Below are 18235 nucleotides of genomic sequence, written 5' to 3'. Positions count from 1 at the left end.
TATTAATCATGTGGAAAAACCTGACCTGACCAGATGAGATGCTGTTTACTATATTTGTCCCCCCCAGTGTAACCATCAGTACATCTCATTTTGGAAATACTAATATATTAATAATCATGGCTTACTTCAGATGCCACTGATGGCGCTAAATGATATACACAGATGCACCATATTACCTTTCTAAAATGCAAAAATTTCTGAGTTCTGAAACACCCCCATCCCAAGGACTAGAGATAAGATCTACCATGATAGCTCTCTTTTTGTCATCTGTCTTTAGAGAGAAGGCATTGTAGAAGGACTGCAGCCCACAAATGATCTAGTGGATGTATACAGCTTTACCTAAGGATAGCCAAGGAGGAACTGAAGATTTTCTGTGGTACCAAACCTCATCAATGAAGGATTTTATCATCTGTATAATACCCTTTTCCCATTCGATTTTCTCCATCATTTAGCTCTAGTCTTGAAATTATTTTTCAAATGTTTTGTTTAAACAACCACATTTGCATTAGAAAACTTGACATTACTTTACAGACACTAAAACATTTGCTTTTTCACCATTAAAGGCATAAATTTTTGCTAAATAAAATTCTTCCAATTTACTTAGAATTTTCATATTCATTAAAAAAAAAAAAAGAAACCTCAAATTTTTAGGTCTTATGAAAGAATTTTATATCAAAATTCCATGCATAAAAAAGAAAACATCTCAGTTTTAATAACTAAAGTAACTCCTTCAAGTCTCACAAATTTTGTATATGTGTGCTTTCATCCCGAAGACCTTTTCAGATGTCACTTCTTTATTAATGTAAAAAATCTTATTAGAAGTGATTATTTTAAGAGAACTGATTAAAAAAAAAAATAAATCATGTACCTGGACAATTGCCTGCCTTTGTATTCTTCTCTGTTCTATCAGGGCTTCTTCATCTTCTTCCTCTACATCAAAATCTTCGAGACTTTAAAAAAATGTTTTTCAAATATCTTTAGATATTCTAAAACTGTTTAACTTTTATACATTTTAATATTATAGCTGGAAAATGTATGTTATCATTAAGTCAGAGCAAAAAAGTCATAAGCCACATTACTTGTTTTTAAACTGTGCCAGCTGTCTGGTTTGGAATGCTAGTAATATACCTTTCCTGTCCCTTTTTCTCCTCACTTATTTCATGGTTACCAAAACTGGGAACAAGAAAGGTATCTAAGTTTTAAAAAGTCACCACACTGGCTTTCAGAGCTTTAGTAAATTTATTTTACCTCACTAATCCTCAGTTTTATCACCTATAACAAAACAAAGAGGGCTGGGGTTTCTGAGTCACAGAACCCTTTCAATACTTATGAAAGCTATTGGTCCCTTCCATATAAAAAATACACATGCAGACATTTGTACATAATCTGAAAGGTAATGTAGCTCAATCCCTGAATACTGTCCCTGGCCCTCCTTTCCCCTTCCTTCTTGTCCCTCCAAAGACCACTCCTCCTTAGATTTTTGATCCCTCTCAATACAACTTTTCTATTACCCTTAACTGCTAAATGTGCCATGCAGAAACAAAAGCCAACTGTTTTGATGATACCAGGATCTATGCAGAGCACCTTTCCCCATCCAACTTTCTTTTTAATACATGTATGTTTTTTATTTATCTTTTAATTTTTTACAGACTGCATTTTGATTCACTGTACACAAATGGGGTATATCATTTTGTTTCTATGGTTGTACATGATGCAGATTCATATCACTTGTATAATCATACATGCACATAGGGTAATGATGTCTGTCTCATTCCACCATTTTTATACCCCCTCCCTCTCATTTCCTTCTACATAATCTAAAGTTTCCCCATTCTTCTGGTTTCTCAATCTTAGTTCTACTGTTTTGGTATGGACAGTTAGTTTGTGGACGGAGGATTAGCCTGTGCACTGAGGGTGCAGTATCCCTGGCCTTCTGCCACTAGATATCAACTTAAAATATATTCTGTCACTGCACTAAATTGGTTTTATTTTTAAGGTATACTATTTAGAAAACCAGGTTTGTGTTTTGAAACTTCTGATATTTTATCAGTCATTGAAAAGTTTCTCCATTTTCACATTGTAAAAGATGGTTACCTGCCATCAGATATCTCCAACTACAAAGCAGGCAACACAACATAAAATGAAGTCTTAAATTTTGTATAGCAATTTCTTCCCCCAAACTGGTAACTCAGACTGACAGGACTAATGTGTCTGTTTTTCCTAATAAAAATAAAGGAAAAACTCACAATAAAATGATGGCCCAGCCAAAGTAGAAATCCCGGCAAACAGCCACCTCCACCATAAACTTGCCCAATCATCACAAAAGCTTAACTTTTAAACTCAGGAAAAAAATGACTGGATTCACTTAAAATATTCAAATGGCCATTTAAGTTTTCTAGCCAAACCCTTTCTCTAAACAGGAAAAGTGAAATTATGGCTAAGTTTCAATCTTACTTATCATCAGATGAAGACTCCTGCTCAACCTTCATTCCTTCAGAAAGACTTCCTTTAAATTTATCTTCCTTTACTTTGCTTCTGCTTCTTCGTCTACGACCACCTCGTGATCGAGACCTCCTTCTCAAGCGTGATCTGCTCCTACGACCTCTGTCTCTATTTGAAGATAAAGGAGATCAATACACATTTTTAAAATGTCAAAGTGGGGGAAGGAACGTGTGGGAAGGAGAAATAAGGGAATTCTACTTTCTGCTCAACTTTACTGTGAAACCAAAGCTCCTTTATAATTTACTAAAAAAAAAAAAAAGGTAATTTAGTAAAATAACAGTATCAGAACAACTGGAAGCATCAATGTAACTAAAGATAACTGAATCATGGCTACTATTCTCAGTAAATGTTAAACTAAATTTTTCTCCTGAACATAGACTTGAATAAACATGTTTCTTTGTATTCTTTTTTTTCTCCCCCTTTTGGTGCTTGGGATTGAATCCAGGACCTTGTGCATGCTAAGTAAGCACTTTACCGATGAACTATACCCCCAGCCTCTCTCTGGTTGAGAAAAGTAACATTTTAAGAGATGAAATAAATACTTCAGTACATGCAAGGTAAAAACTTGACACTAACATTGGGGAAAAAACACTCTGTGGTGTAAATTAAAATAATAATTAAAAAGAATATAAAATATGCTCACAGTAGCTTTCCCTCATTTTCAAATCACATGGCAAAGTCATACTCTTTCCACACCAAGTATACTCCTAATTCAATAAGACTGCTTAAAAAGATAACACAAAAAAAAGGGTAGTCATATCCATGTCTAAGGAAAACTGAGATAAAATTTTTTTTAATTAAAATAAAAAAAGAAGAAATGAACTCACGACCTCCTTCCTGCCCAATAAATAATAAAATTTGGTTAATGGACTAAGGTGGGATGTAGGGGTAAAATCACAGCCAGCAGATTACCAGTTTTCTGTTCCCCACTCTGTATGGGCTGCCTGACACCTGGGCCCTTCAGATGTGAGTTGTGTGCATGGCCCTGACTTCTGGAAGATTCCTCTTGGCCATTTAACATGAGAGTGGGTGTGTTCACCTATAATTTCTATGGTAGAAAAGGAGAGGGACAGAGAATAAGTGTCTTCCTTTTGGCCTGGGACTGGAAGAAGGGGTATAGGTGGTGGATTTGCTAATTCACAGAATTGGAATTTAATGGTGGTAAAGTTCTGAGCAAAGACCTCTCTTAAAGCCTGAGATAGCAGGGTATAGCCTTCAGACATGGCGTAGGCCCAGTTCCTCAGCCTCTCCCTGTGGTCCCACATCTCAGCACTCTGTTGGGATACAATGCCAGATCCCTGAGGCACGGGGTTGGAAGCATGCTGGTCGATAACAAGCTCATAGCACCACTCAAGATGGTGGCCTGCACAATCTTGACCTCGGCACTCACTGTGGCCACGGCTCTGCAGTGAAGCCAACCACTCTGCTCACCACCTACACAGGGGCCCACTGAAGAGTGCACAGCAGCTGCGCGTAGTTCACTGGGCACAACCTTCCCCTCACATATGCAGGCTGACCAGTGCTAATACACTAGTGCTCATGCACTTGACACCCAGCATGAACTGCTCGTGTGAACAGCAGTCTGGTGCCCTGTCATTGGTCAGGGCACAGGAGATCGTCAGGAATTTGAGGTTGCAAGACAGGTCTTGCAACACCTTCAGCAGCGGCTATGGTGTCATACTGGCCAGTGGGGGGGGGTTCATAAAACCTGCTCCATCCACCCCGTGGTGACACAGTGTCATGCGGTAGCGGTCCACCCGTCTTGGCTGCACAGATTGTGCCTGGGGTGGGCAGCACAGCCATATAGGATGTGTGGGCTGAGCATCCGGTTGGTAACCAGCTCCACTAGACTGTCCCTGGCCTTTCTGAAGTGTCCCATGTTAAGCTGGTTCTGCAAGTAATGGGTCCTGGCATTGCCCAAAGGACTCACACCAGCACAAGAGGGGGGGCCCTTGAAGAACAATGGACTAGCTTCGCTCCACAACAGAAGCAGGTCAGCTACGTGTCCTAACTTGCCCTTACAATAGTAGCAGTCACCAGCTGCTTCTGTGGCTGCAAGCTGGCCCCAATGACCATCTCCCAGGAGCCGGAGAAGCCACCTTGGCAGTGGGTTTTCTAGCGCTGGCGCTAGCCATTGAGTAGGGATTGGAGTGGGGTTCACTGGTATGCCACTGGGGAGCCTGCTACTACCACCGCGTGACTCAGGGGCCGCAGTGCCTTCCCCACACCATCATGCCATCCACCACCACTGGTAGAGGGCACTGGGTTGCAGCGGCTGGACCTGGGCAGCATGGGGCAAGCTTGGGGCCTGAGAGGGGTCGGGGCATAAAGTTGCCTAGAAAGCCAGTAGGAAGCATGAATCCAGGCACAACAAACTCATAGTCCAAGAACCTTGGTTGCAGTGCTGCCAGGAAACTCTTGTGCGGGCATTGCCACCTTCTTGTGCATGGCCTGGCCTAACTCGGCAGTTGGAGCAGAGAACGGAACAGGGAAGCTGGGAATCATCCTTCTTTCTCTCCTTCCTTTCTCTGAGGTCAAAATCCTTCAGTCTGGGAGGTGCTCGGTCAGTGGCTGGCTGATTGTGCTGTCAGCCACTGTGACGCTGGACCCTGACAGGTGGCCCTTCTCCATGAGGGCTGCAAGGGTCTATGCTTTGGAATACACAGCAGAACCGGGCATATCTTTTAACTCATTCCCTGTGGAAGAGATGCCGGCAGCACTTTCTGGGCTACATGGAGTAAGCGCAGGAAGGGAGCCTGTACTGACTGTGCACAGTGGCTGCCCAGCTTGGTGGCTCACAGTTTGTGGTCCGCTGCTGGCTGCTGGCATGAGTCCATCTACGCACTCCATGTTCTTGGGTCCTGTAGCACCTGAGAACAGGGTATGTTCTCTACCCTGACTGTGGTGACAATGTGATTGTATGTGCCTGCCAATATTCAACTTTACACCAAAGAGGGTGACTTTTATTTTATGCAAATTATGTATTTCAATACATATAAAGAGAATGAGAAGACACATGACTGCAGAGATAGCAAGAAAAATCATGAAATGCGTGAATTAGTTGTTGTTGTCATCAAGACAGAGACTCACTATGTTGCCAGGTTGGCCTGGAACTCTTGATCCTTCCATTTCAGTCTCCCGAGTAGCTGGGAGTATGTGTTACCATGCCCAGCTTTAAAATGTGCCAACTGAATGGAAGAGTAACAGATCAAATCAAGTTGAACATGCACTCAAATACACAAAGCCAGAGACAAATCTAAGCATGGCATAACACCCTGGAGAGCCGAGGAACTCCATAAACTCTAACGGATGCAGTATGAGGTAAAAGTTGAACATAACTGGTCAAAAGCCTTTAGAAATAGACTCTTGTATATTCCTCTCCCCGCTTCAGTAGAAAATGACTTGCTGGGGAAATGATATGTGTCTACAAATCCAGTGACTGGGGAGGCTGAGGCAGGGAGAGTGAAAGTTTGAGATCAGTTATCAAGAACTTAGCAAGACCCTGTCTCAAACAAACAGAACAACAACAGCAACAACAACAAAAAACCAGGCTGGGGATGTAGCTTATTGGTACAATATCCCTGGGGTTCAATCCTTAGTAACAAAGTTGGGGTGGGAGATTTACTTTCTTGGGGCTGGGGGAATAGCTCAGTGATAGAGCACTTGCCTAGTACATCCAAGGCCCTGGATTTGATCCCCACCACTAAAAAATAAAGAAAAATTTTAAAATTTTACTTTGAAAGACCAGAACTCTACTGTAGCCAGGTTTACATGCAGGATATCAGAGAATTCTGGGAAACTTACTTGCCCCAGAGAAAAGGTCTACAGTCACTAGTATCTTAAAAATCTCTTTCTAAAGTGATACCATAAAGTGATAGCCTCTAGTCGACAAATCCTACATTGTCACAATTGAAGAAAATCTCCATTCAGCTTTCTAAGTGCCTAACTATGAAATTAGAACAGGTAAAAGCTGTCTGATCCAGGTCTTCAAAGGAAATCATAAATAAGTAGCAAGAAGAGAGAGACAGAGGGAGCCAAGTACAGTGTGCATGCATACCTGTAATCCCAATGGCTTGGGAGACTGAGGCAGGAGGATTGCCAGCCTCAGCTACTTAGCAAGACCCTGTCTCAAAATATTAAAAAGGGCTGGGGACGTGGCTTAACGGTTAAATGCCCATGGGTTCAATTCCGAGTACAGACAAAAAATAAAAACAGCAGCAGCAACAACAACAAAAAAACCCAAACAAACAAACAACAACAACAACAACAACAACAACAACGCCAAGATATTTATTTTAAAGAAAAAATGAAAATTGAAAAAAAGTCAGCCCCGGAGTAAGAATCGGGCTCTCAAGGACAATATTGGAAACTATAAATCAACAGAATAATGACTTAAAGACTCTCAAAGAATGATTTCGACCTAGAATTCTACTCCTTTCAAAATCAGCTATGAGAATAAAAGACACTTTTTAGAGATCTAAGGCTCCAAAAAATGTCCCTTCTATGTGACTTCCTCCTAAAGCTATTGAAGATGGGTTACCAAAACACAGGAATGATTAGAAAAAGATCACGTGGGAGTCACCTGAAAGAGGAAATACCAAGAGGATGGCAGAAGGAAAGCAATATAACAACAACAATATAAGCAGACCTAGAGAACAATGCAGAGAAAACGAGGACAAGAATTAGAAATAAGGTCCCCTCTTCCCTCCTCCCACCACTATCTGCTCAGGAGTGAACAACAAACACATGATAATGCTTATACTGACTCCTGAAGCACACAAAATGCAATACAATTGGGTGGGAGAGAATTATGGGTGAGGGTGGTATTAAAAACCCTCACTGTCCAAAAGTACTCTCAGAACATGTATTTCTACATCTAGGAATATCACATACGAAAATTTTCAGAGATATGTAAAGATGGCTGTAATACAAGCCTTGAGTATGTTGTCTTTTTAAACCATATTCAATAAAAAATATTATGATTGACAAATTAATGTTCATTCATGGTTTAATGTCCTCGTGGCTTTTAAAATATGATTCCCTGCTTTTAAAACATTCTTTTTGATTAACTACATGTATGTTAGAAAAAATGGGTTTCTAACAGTGAATTAAACAGGTTTTTGCCAAAGACTCTTCAGAAGAGTAAATTATACATAACAATTGTAAATTTATAAGAAACTCGGCTACTAATATATCACTCCCTGAAAAATCTTTAAATCTAGCTCATTTAGTATTTACCTCTCTTCAAAAAAGGAAAAGTTCTACTTTTAAAAGACTGAATTTTAAATGAGCAATTACTTGAAGGGAAACTGTATTAAAGAAAAATTTATGTTTATGAAATGTCTGTCACACGCTGCCAAACAGAAATCATGGGATCTCAGAGAAAAATGATCTATAGGAAAACTTAACAACTGAGCTAACTGGAGCTTCAAAAACATTCATAGGTTGATGAATCAAAAGGATAACAACATATGTAATTAATTATATTTACCTTCTCCGAGGAGACCTGCTTCTTCTTCTTGGAGATCTACTACGTCTAAGTGGGGAGCGGGACCTTCGTCTAATGGGAGATCTACTTGTTCTTCTTCGGGTTGGAGACCACCTATTAATAGGACTGGCATCTTTTGATCTTTCACGTCTACTGAGGATATCATCTCGAGGTCGTGTTCTTAAGGGTAGAAAACGCAAGTTAACAGAAAAACAAATCAACCTAATTTTTCTACAAGTAAAGAATATCTTAAGACACCAATCTAACAATAGTAAACACTAATTAATGTGTTTTAAATAAAAACTTAAATTCAATTGTGGACTACAATGACATTTTGGTGTTACACAAGCATTCAATAAAAGTCCATTTGCTAGGGTCTCACAATTTGAAGAATCATTAAAGGTTATTCATATTGTCAAAGTCACTGATTGTAATTTCAAATTAATAACTCAAACAAAAGTTTCCCAAATGGGTAATATTATTCCACTTCCTCAGTTGGAAGTTTATTTCCATATCTTGACATTTTTGCAGTTAAGAATCTTACTTTTAAACAAGATATATCCCATTTGTTTACAATAAAAATTTAAAAAAGAATCTTACTTTTAATATTAATTTAGTATAATAGTATTTTATAATCAACAGTAAACCTCAAAATTGAGGAAATACCTCAGCCTCTCCTATGCGAAATCAACTTTTCAACAACTGTCTCACAAAGCCTTCTCATAAGTTTTAGTCTGTTCAACATAGTATTGATGCTATTATAAGCCTTTCTACAACTTCATTTTTTAGGTTTTGAACATTTCTTAATGTTGTTTCAGACTTGCATAGGACTACTCAACTCAAACAATCAGGACAATTTTTAACAGGTTTTTTCTCCATAATTAAGTAATAATATAACATTATAATGTTTCCCCCTGGATAAAACATAAAAACATAACCTGCCTTACATGTTTGGACATGGTACATAGAACCTAAAAGAACCTTTCTTTGGTCTAGCCAAAAGAAGAAAGATTTTGATTTAGACCTGCAGTAATTCTTGGTAGAGCCATCTGTGAAAAAATTGTTTTTCATATACATTCTGCTTACACACTCTTTCAAAAGACCAATTAAAAATTATAAATGATGGAATAAGAGTGTAGCAGTCAGGGAGAATTATTTGCTATTATGCAATGAAAATAAAAATGTTTAACCTCTCTATTGATCAAACACGTTTAAATTCAAGAAGTTTTTTTTTTTTTGAAGTGACAAACTGGTCATTATATGGTATATTGTTTAATAAGGGTCTGGGGAAAAAGGACCGTCTCTATAGTCATGGAAGCACAAGGTGGTTTTACTTTCTTGGAAGGAGACATGGCAGTAAATTCCTAAAATGTAAATGCACACACCAGGACACTTTGCAAGTCAACTTCTATGAATCATTCTATACTGAAATCTCAGACATAATAAATGAACATCTTTGTATACACCAGTGAAAAACTCAAACCAATCTAAATTTTCATCAGTTTCAACAAAACTGATTACTTTTGGTACACACACACTGATAAATATATACATGTTAGAAAGAATGAAAAAGATTCTATATGCAATATCACTGAAGCATTCATAAAAAAAATACTATGTTAATGTAAATAATGACTCCTTTTTTTGTTAAGAAAACACATATTCATAATTGCATGTGCATAGAAAAGGTGCTATAAGGCACAGACTTCCTGGAGTGGTTATAGAGGGACAGAGGAGAGAATTTATAGGCTTCTGTGTTATTTGGATTTCTCTTTAGTACATGCCTACCCTTTCTGTAATTAAAAAGACTTTTTTGTTTGTTTGTTTCAAATACACAGGTTTGGTCTTGAATTTCCTCTTCAAACTGAAAGACTACCAGAATAACTACAAAACACTTTCAATAAAACAATCAGCAAAACTAACAAGTGCCTCAACACAAAAAGTTAAAGGTGGGCTGGGGAGATAGCTCAGCTGGTAGAGTGTTTGCCTCACAGGCACAAGGCCCTGAGTTCGATCCCCAGTACCGCAAAAAAAAAAAAAACAAACAAACAAACAAAAAAAAAGTTAAAAGGTAAGCTATTTCAACTCTTTAAATTTCTGAGTATGTGGTGATTTAAACTCTAAAGTGATACCCATACAATGAAAATACTAGTATGAATGTAGTAAATGGCTAGGAATTCATACATTTTTATAAGCTAACATTCTTTTAATAAACAAAGCTTTCCCAGTAATTTTATACAATTACAGAATATACAGAATAAAACCAGTTTCTAAAGTAGTTAATAATGGTTTGAACCTCCCCACCCCCAAATTTAATTCTATGATCCTATGTAAATCAAATAGTTTCTGACTCTGTATCATTTAAAAATTAGATCTAATCCCCTCCATGAGTTAAGATAATCTCATGAAGATTCATCAGTTAAATTACTTGGATTTAAAGGAATGACCTAGCAAATTAGATACTAAAGTCAAGAACTTGAAAGGAAAACAAAAACACCCCATTCTCACTGTTAAAAGTGTAAATGTTAATGACTGAACTGGATTATATTTAAAATCATGAAACTCATGATTTCCTCATTTTTAATTGTCCTCAAGTTCTACTTTCTCTTTAAAATAAGGTGCATTGGTAAAATGCATTAACAATTTGTAAACGCATTACCTTGGAGAAGAAAGTCGTCTTCTTTCTGGTTCTCTTCGTTTTCTTTCTAAGGATCGACTCTTGGCTCTTCTACCAGGAGACAGAGTTCGAGAAGGTGATTTGCTCTGCTTAGATCTTCTATCATTTAGAAGTGGCGATCTACTTCTTCTTGATTTTTCACGCTGTTTTGGAGACAAACTTCTTCTTTTAGGACTACGACCTGGTCTTCTACTGGGTGACCTATTTTCTTTCCCAGAAGAAGCATCTTTAGAAGGAGATTTAATTGGCTTCTTTTCTTTATCAGTTTCAGATCGTTTTGATTTTCTGTCTTTGGACCGTGACCTTCTGTCTTTGGATTTACCTCTTAAGTCAACTGGGGATCTGGATTTTTTACCTCGATCACGACTTCTACTTTCATTTATAATTGGGGATTTTTTCCTATCTTTTGTCTTACTTTTATCTTCAATTTTAACCTTCTCATCATTAGGAGATCTGGCTTTCCCAATTTTCTCTTGAGATCGCCTTCTAAGGGTAGGGGACTTTGATTTTCTTGCTTGATCTTGAGATTTACTTCTCTTGGATGGACTTTTGGACTTCTTCCTTTCCTTTGACTTGCTCCTAGTTATTTTCTCTTTAACTATTTCAATACCTCCCTTACTTTTCTTTTTATCTGACCTATGTCTAGTCCGTTCTTTGGATCTGCTTTTACTTCTTTTTTTTGTACTGTTTTTATTGTCCACAAGTTCAAGTTTACCCTTTGTACTTGAAGATCTAGTACTAGATCTATTTCCATTTCTTGCCTTTTCATGAATCTCTCCTTCTTCTTCAGAGCCAGACTCATAACCTTGTAAAATAAGCCCCATCCCAGATTGGACCTTTCCTTCCATTAACTCATTGTCAAGTTCAGCTTTAATCAAGGCTCTCTGTTTTTCCAAGTCTTCAAGCAAAGCTAAATCATCAAGTTTAGTTCTTTTTGCTGGGGACATACCTTCTTTGTCAGAAGCATCAATAACTTCTTTTCTTTTGTGTTTCTTATGTTTATGCTTATGTTTATGTTTTTTATCCTTGTCTTCTTCTGAGGAATGTTTATGTTTCTTATGTTTACTTCTGTGTTTATGTTTCTTTTTTTTGTGACGACTGTGCTTATTCTGAGATTGGTCTTCTGATACTTCTCCATTTTCTTCATTTATACTCTTTTCAGAATTATCAACATCTTCCAGCCTGTAAATACAGGAAACACATTTTATTTATCTCTTTTTTTCTTTAATTTGTTTCTAATGGTTGCACCCACAAAGTAAAAGTACTAGAGCAAACAAATGGGGTAGTTAAAAAAAAAAATTAGTTGACTGAGAAAGGGAATCCAAACCAAACATAGTAAAATCTCCTTAATACCAATTTAGTTAAGTCACCCAGTAACTTGATTTTTATACCAGCATCTCTCACATATACTTAAAACATAGGACCCATTTTCTTTTATAGTAAATACCTTAATACTGACAGACATTGGGAGACAAATCTCCTCCACTGGAAGTTCAGCAAACTTCAAGTTTCTACAATAGATCTAGCAGGTCATTTGTTTTGAGCATATTGCATCCAATCAACTCTCGCACAACCTGAAAAAAATATCTAGAGCCAATATTGAGCTGGTCCCAAAATAAACAATCAATGTGCACTGGTAGCTGATGGTGGCAGTATAAACATGTCCCCAAGGGTTAAAACTTCAAAGAAAACTCATCAAGAGTGAGGACTCGACCTCAAATGCCACTAAGCAACTATGTGACATTAAGTTCAACACATTTGAAGAACATTTTATAAATCAACTATAGTTTAGTTCAGCAATTTTATGTGGTTTGACTCAATATTCATCAAATTATTTAACCTTTCTGATTTTCAAATGAGACATTGGTTTATCAAACTACGTTCATATTAACAAGTGCTATGCAAAACCAAAACAAAGCTAAGGGAGGTTCTTTGCTTACATGTTTGAGTTGTACTGGGTTAAAGAGTTTGATTCTAAATTTATCAAGCCTGCAATGCTTAGTAATTCCAGGTTAACTACAGGTTCAAAAGCTGTTCCTTGACTTATGATGGGGTTATGCCCTGAAAAGCCCACCCAAATTCTTTTTATACAAGGTAATTTACATACCAACCCTACCAACACAGTACACTAACTTTCCCCTTTAAAATGATTCCATAATAAATCACTACATCCTAAAATGAGACCCAAAACAAAACTTTAAACTGGACTCAGACCATCACACTATTTTTGAAGGAAGATATGGATTAATTTGTGGAGGCTTCAAATATATTCTGTTATATATTCTGTTATATTCTGTTAGTTTGAATCACAGGGAGGGGCCAAGTGATCTCAAACTGAAAACTCTGTACCAATGAGTCAAAATTGTTCCTCCTTTGTTTTTCTCAGGTATTTTGCCACAGTGATGGAAAGTTGACTGGTACATATTACTATACTTTTAGTAAGTTTATTATTAGTACCATATATTACAAATACCTTCTTGTGAGGTAAGAACTCAAGAGCTTATTCATCAATCTCCAAAAAACTTTTTTTGGGGATTGAACTCAGTAAAGAGCTACATCCCTACCTCAATTAAAAAAAAGAAAAAAGTTTTAGGAAGGGTCTAAGTTGCCCAGTCTGACCTCAAACTTGTGATCCTTTTAACTCAGACTGTTGAGTAGCTGGGATCACAGGTATGCACTGAGCCTGCTTGTACTTTTCTTTTTTTTAAATCACCACAGTAGGCATTAAGCCAGGTAGAAGGGAAACAAAAATATACAAAACCATTATGTGCCTTCCTCAAGGAAATTACAGTTCAGTGGAAAACAAAGTTACATGACACAACTATAAGAACTGTAATGATGAAGGCTCGAATAAGGGCATTAAGGGGAACAGTGAAGGATTAGTTGTACTCACTTTGAGAATGGTCAGGGAAGTGTTTTATAGATCACAGAAAAGAAACCCCAAGTGATTTGTTAAGCAGGGACTTTGAGGGAAGAGAAAGGCTGTTAATTGAGAAGGAATGTGGATTAAAAAATAAAAGTTAATTACCACTGTTCTAAAGAAAAGTGAATTAAAAGAATTTCAGAGAGAAAACAGGTTACAAAAAACATCATACACAGCACACTATAAACAGATCACTGTGACCAGTGCATCAGACTTGTGGAAGAATGTGGTCTAACAGACGTCAAGATCCCCAAGTTGATCAATTTCAGGAGACAAGATAAATGATTCTGGAAGGGAGGGTTTGAGATAGAACTAAGGCTCTCTTCAGTTACATATGTCCAGGAACTGCGAGATTAGGCTGCAGGTGTGATTGTTCATTATGGCACTGACATTTCTGAGGATTACAGTAGGAGTTAGGTATAGAGTGTAGTTCTCCAGTCAGGTCTCCATCTTCAATAAACCTGGGGTGGGGGTAAGGGTGTGGAAAATGGAGATATGACTGAGAAGTTATTAGATGACAATGGGGGAGTGCAATGGAGAACACAAAGCCACCACAAGGTACCAAACACAAAGAACTTTGATCTTTACCATCTCCATTTCTGGTACCATGGAGTATGGGAAAGCAAACTACTGACAAATGTGCAGAGGAAGCTGTGTCCTCTGATCACAATCAGGTTTTAGTGTGGGTCAACTTCGCTCTAAAGGAGTATGAGAAGATACAGGATAAATAGTGTTCTCTGAATCACCACTTTTTTCTTAAAAACCTGGAAAAAGAAAGAGCAACATCTTTGTATACACAACAAAAAAACACCAATACTGCCCTACTACAGAAGAAAAAAGAATCACAGATGTAAGTAGAAGATTCAGAGACAGTTCAAATTTGTTCCTGATATGGGATACCATCTCCCTTTCCCAAAAATCTCTCATCCTACAATCCAGAAGATGGGGTATATGTCTTTTTTCCTAAACCTTGACTTACAGGGGGAAATGTCTGAGAAATATTAGAGTAATTCAAGTTACGGAGAATCTTTTTAGAGACCAAGAATGGTTGTTAGGTATATAAAATCTAAGTGTTCAAAGCACACAATTCTAGTCATTAAGTTTGAAATCAAACTACCTAGAGACTCTCCAAATGTCCTCAGGATAAAGGATAGTTGAGAAGATTAAGCAGTCTCCAGAGTCAAACTGCCTGGGTTAAAATCTTAGTTCTACAATTTACTAATTGTGAGGCTTTGGCAGCTTAAGATCTCTCAATCCTTAGGTATCTCATTTATAAGATGGAGAAAATAAGTTTCAATCTGAAAGGGTGTTGAGAGGTTTACAACCCTACCTAACATGAACTAAAAAGTGTTACAAAAGCAAGCTGATATTGAGTAGATACTGGATACATATATTTATTCACAAAACCACTGTGAAGCAGAAGCGGTCGGTGGTTACTTTGAATGTTATAAGGAATGCTACCAAAGAGCATGGATTCTGTAGTTAAACTACCTGGTTAAAAATGCTATCTCTAATATGACACAGCCGTTGTAACCTTAGGTAAGTTGCTCCTCTATGCCTCATTGTTCTCAATTATAAAAACAGGGGAAATAATACTACAGAAAAATCAGGTTTGCTGCAACAATTAGACACATTCACACTATGAAATGTGGTCAGAGTAAATACTTAAGAAATGTCTCTCCACATGATGGATATGACTGAAGTTTGAGAAGGTTTAAGGGACTTGTCTAAGGTCACACATACATCAATCCAATAAGAAGGTTGAAACTGTCAGTCAGAAGGTCCACCATTTGACTGAAAATACTTTTAAAATGTCAGATTATGTTGCTACTCTTCGTATAACTTCTTATTGCTTCTTATCTCACTCACAGTAAAAGCTAAAATCCTTTATAAGGCCTTATCTTACTGCCCCACCTCCCAGTGCCTTGAACCCATTACTCCCCTAATACATTCATCCTGTCAAACTGCTTTCCTTGAACAATAGCTATCTTCTCACCTCAGGGTCTTGGTACTTATACTTGTTGTCTCCTTCCAGCAAAGCTTTAAAACAGATAGAAGTATGACCTGTTCCTTTGTCTACCCAGGTATCTGCTGAAATGTTACTTTCTCAGTCAAGTCTGCCCAACCCCTTTTTGGTTGCAATCCCCATCCCACACATACTCCCTTTTTGCACTTAAATTTTTCTCCAAAGTAACCACCACTATACCTAATCTCATTCTTGATGGTCACTCTTTTCTTATAACTTAAGCACTACGAGAGCAGAATTTTTAATCTATTTAGGTCATTGCTCTATCCCTAAAACCTAGATTATTTAACATACAGCAGGTACTCTAGAACACCTAAAAAGCTGTATTCACTAAATAAAAGCTGATTTTACTTTTACAGACTCAGTCCTTGAAAGATAAGATTTTGCTCTTGCTCAGTTATATCCGCAGCACATTAGAATGCAGACACATAATACATGTTCACCTATTTAATGTAGAATACCTGAAATGATTTAAAGAAAAATTCCCAAAGAAAAATTTGCTTTTTGACCTTTTTTCTAATGCTTTCTACAGATAAATTACAGAAGTCTTAGCTGATTTCAATTCAAAATTCTTAAAGTCTGCCCATAGAGAAAAAGGAAAAAATCTAATTCCCAGTGCTTCTGGGAAATCAGGATTTATATCATGATGCCCCAAGTAAGAGTCATTCCATCAGTGACCTCAGTTTCTGCTATAACTTAACGAGTATTATCTCAAGAAATAATGAAATATCTTTCCATGTGATAGATGAGATTTTGAAGTTCCAGGAGATTAAAGGGCCACCTATGTTAACCATAATAATCCTAGCATTCTCTTGTACTGGTCTAGGCATATTCCCAACTGTCACCCTCCTCAGTTGATCTTTTAAAGCAAATTTGATAGAAAACAAGAATTACACTCTGTGTTTTAAGTGCTTGCTTGCCTAGAATGCACAATGCCCTGGCTTCCATTCCTTTTTCCAGCATCACAAAAAAAGTAGGCTGAATTCAGCATGTCAGTGGCATGGCATATTATATACAATGACCTTGTGCTAAGGAAGTTGAATTAGGCTCATTATCAACAGCTTTCTTCTAAAGCCTTGGGAAAAGGTTCCTTGTTAAGAAAACTGATGGTCTTGGACATTTACACTGACAATACTGACTATATAAATTCCATATATATAAATCTATACTTTGTACTTACATTTTCCCAATTAACATCAACACTTAGCAGGTGGGTGTCATACCAACCTGTCTACAACAGGTCTGTTACATAAATACTTACTGAGAACCTATTAAGTTCTAGGTAACATGCTTTGAATCACATTATTTGAGAGTAAAGATGAACTGGAAGAGCAGACAATATTGGGGTGTTTAACACTATTTGTTAAGCTGTATTCAATAAAAATAGTCATGAAACAATTTTGAAATAACATAAAGTAACCAACTACCAAATGCTAGTGTTATTTTTACTTCCTCTTTCACATGTACTTTTTAACAGAATAATGTTAATGAATTATTTGGGAAGCATTCAATTTGTTCTTTGGAATCACACAGAACTCACTAATTCTGTGAAAAATGGAAGAGTTTTTAAGCTAGATGATTTTTCTTAAAAATGTTTTTAATGGTGAGCAAAGTGAATGCCACTACTTAAAAGTTTCTCTAACAAACTGAAATATTTCTAATGCACAATTAATATTGATGTAATTCCAAAGACCAGTCTTAAGTAAACCCTTCTTGCAAATCAAGTTTGGGAATCTAAGTTTCATTAAATTAGAAATGTCACAGCAAAATATCTTTGATCTTTGGCTTGGGGTGCAGGTCAGAGGAGCAGGGCATTGTTTAACAGGTGACAAGACCCTGTGTTCAATCCCTAGCACAGCCTGATGCCTCCCTTATGGATCTTTCTGGGATACTGACAAGAAGTAAAAATGATTTGAAACCTTAAAGGTAATTTAAAAAGGAGTATAACGGAAAGCAAACAATACAATAACTAGAAACAGTGCTTTAGAACCAGATTGCTAGGGTTTAAATGAGTCTGTCACTTGTGACCTAGGGCAAGTTACTCTGTGCTCCAGTTTCATCATCTGGAAAATAACAGTATATACTCTCATGTAGGTTTGTTACACAAATTAAATAAGCTTGTTCAATGCTATGTGGAGCACCTTGTCTTTGGTTAATGCAAATAAGTTTTAAAAGGTTGAATTTAAAGAGTCTAACAATGAAAAAGCCACTACTTATAAAATCTTTGAGTTTAACCTCCCCCTCTTTTTATTTATTCATTCTAAATTTTCCATTTTGAATAGATTTTATGTAACTACAAACTATTTGGTGTCCTCTAAAGAACCGGTTAGACACTATATCCGAACTCACCATGATTACGGAGCATAGTAGTTGCTTTCACATCAAACTATTATTTTCTTTAACTACTTTCAAATTAGTGAAAGGACAACACATATAGACTAATATTCCATATACATAAAGCATTCTGTAAAGAAGGGAGAGGAAATTCAAGACTATCTGTTTGTTTATAGTGCAAGGGACTAAACAAATATGTATTTATTATTAAAATCAAGCATTATTCAAATATGTAAATAAAATATAGCTGACTCACTTCTCAAAATGCTATCCAGGGTAAGATTT

The 18235-nt window shown here is 37.0% G+C and overlaps 1 protein-coding gene and 1 pseudogene across 4 annotated transcripts in view; both read right to left on the bottom strand.

Moving 5' to 3' along the window:
* Prpf4b (pre-mRNA processing factor 4B) overlaps nucleotides 1-18235 on the bottom strand; it is a 34866-nt gene that overhangs the window by 15143 nt on the left and 1488 nt on the right. For all 4 annotated transcript variants that reach the window (XR_007109418.1, XR_007109419.1, XR_007109420.1 and 1 more), the window contains exons 2-5: nucleotides 10650-11849; nucleotides 7994-8170; nucleotides 2455-2610; nucleotides 869-950 (exon numbers count right to left, since the gene is read on the bottom strand). Coding sequence is in view for 1 of the 4 variants with exons in the window: in XM_047557767.1 (XP_047413723.1) it covers nucleotides 869-950; nucleotides 2455-2610; nucleotides 7994-8170; nucleotides 10650-11849 (1615 nt within the window). In the remaining 3 variants the exon portion in view is untranslated. The remainder of the gene's footprint in view (nucleotides 1-868; nucleotides 951-2454; nucleotides 2611-7993; nucleotides 8171-10649; nucleotides 11850-18235) is intronic.
* Nucleotides 3331-5549, bottom strand: LOC124988351 (talin rod domain-containing protein 1-like; annotated as a pseudogene).

The sequence above is a fragment of the Sciurus carolinensis genome, chromosome 7 (genome assembly GCF_902686445.1).
Source record: "Sciurus carolinensis chromosome 7, mSciCar1.2, whole genome shotgun sequence".
Lineage (NCBI taxonomy): Eukaryota > Metazoa > Chordata > Mammalia > Rodentia > Sciuridae > Sciurus > Sciurus carolinensis.
Note: the sequence above shows the minus strand (reverse complement) of the source record. Positions and strands in the feature narration are given on the sequence as shown.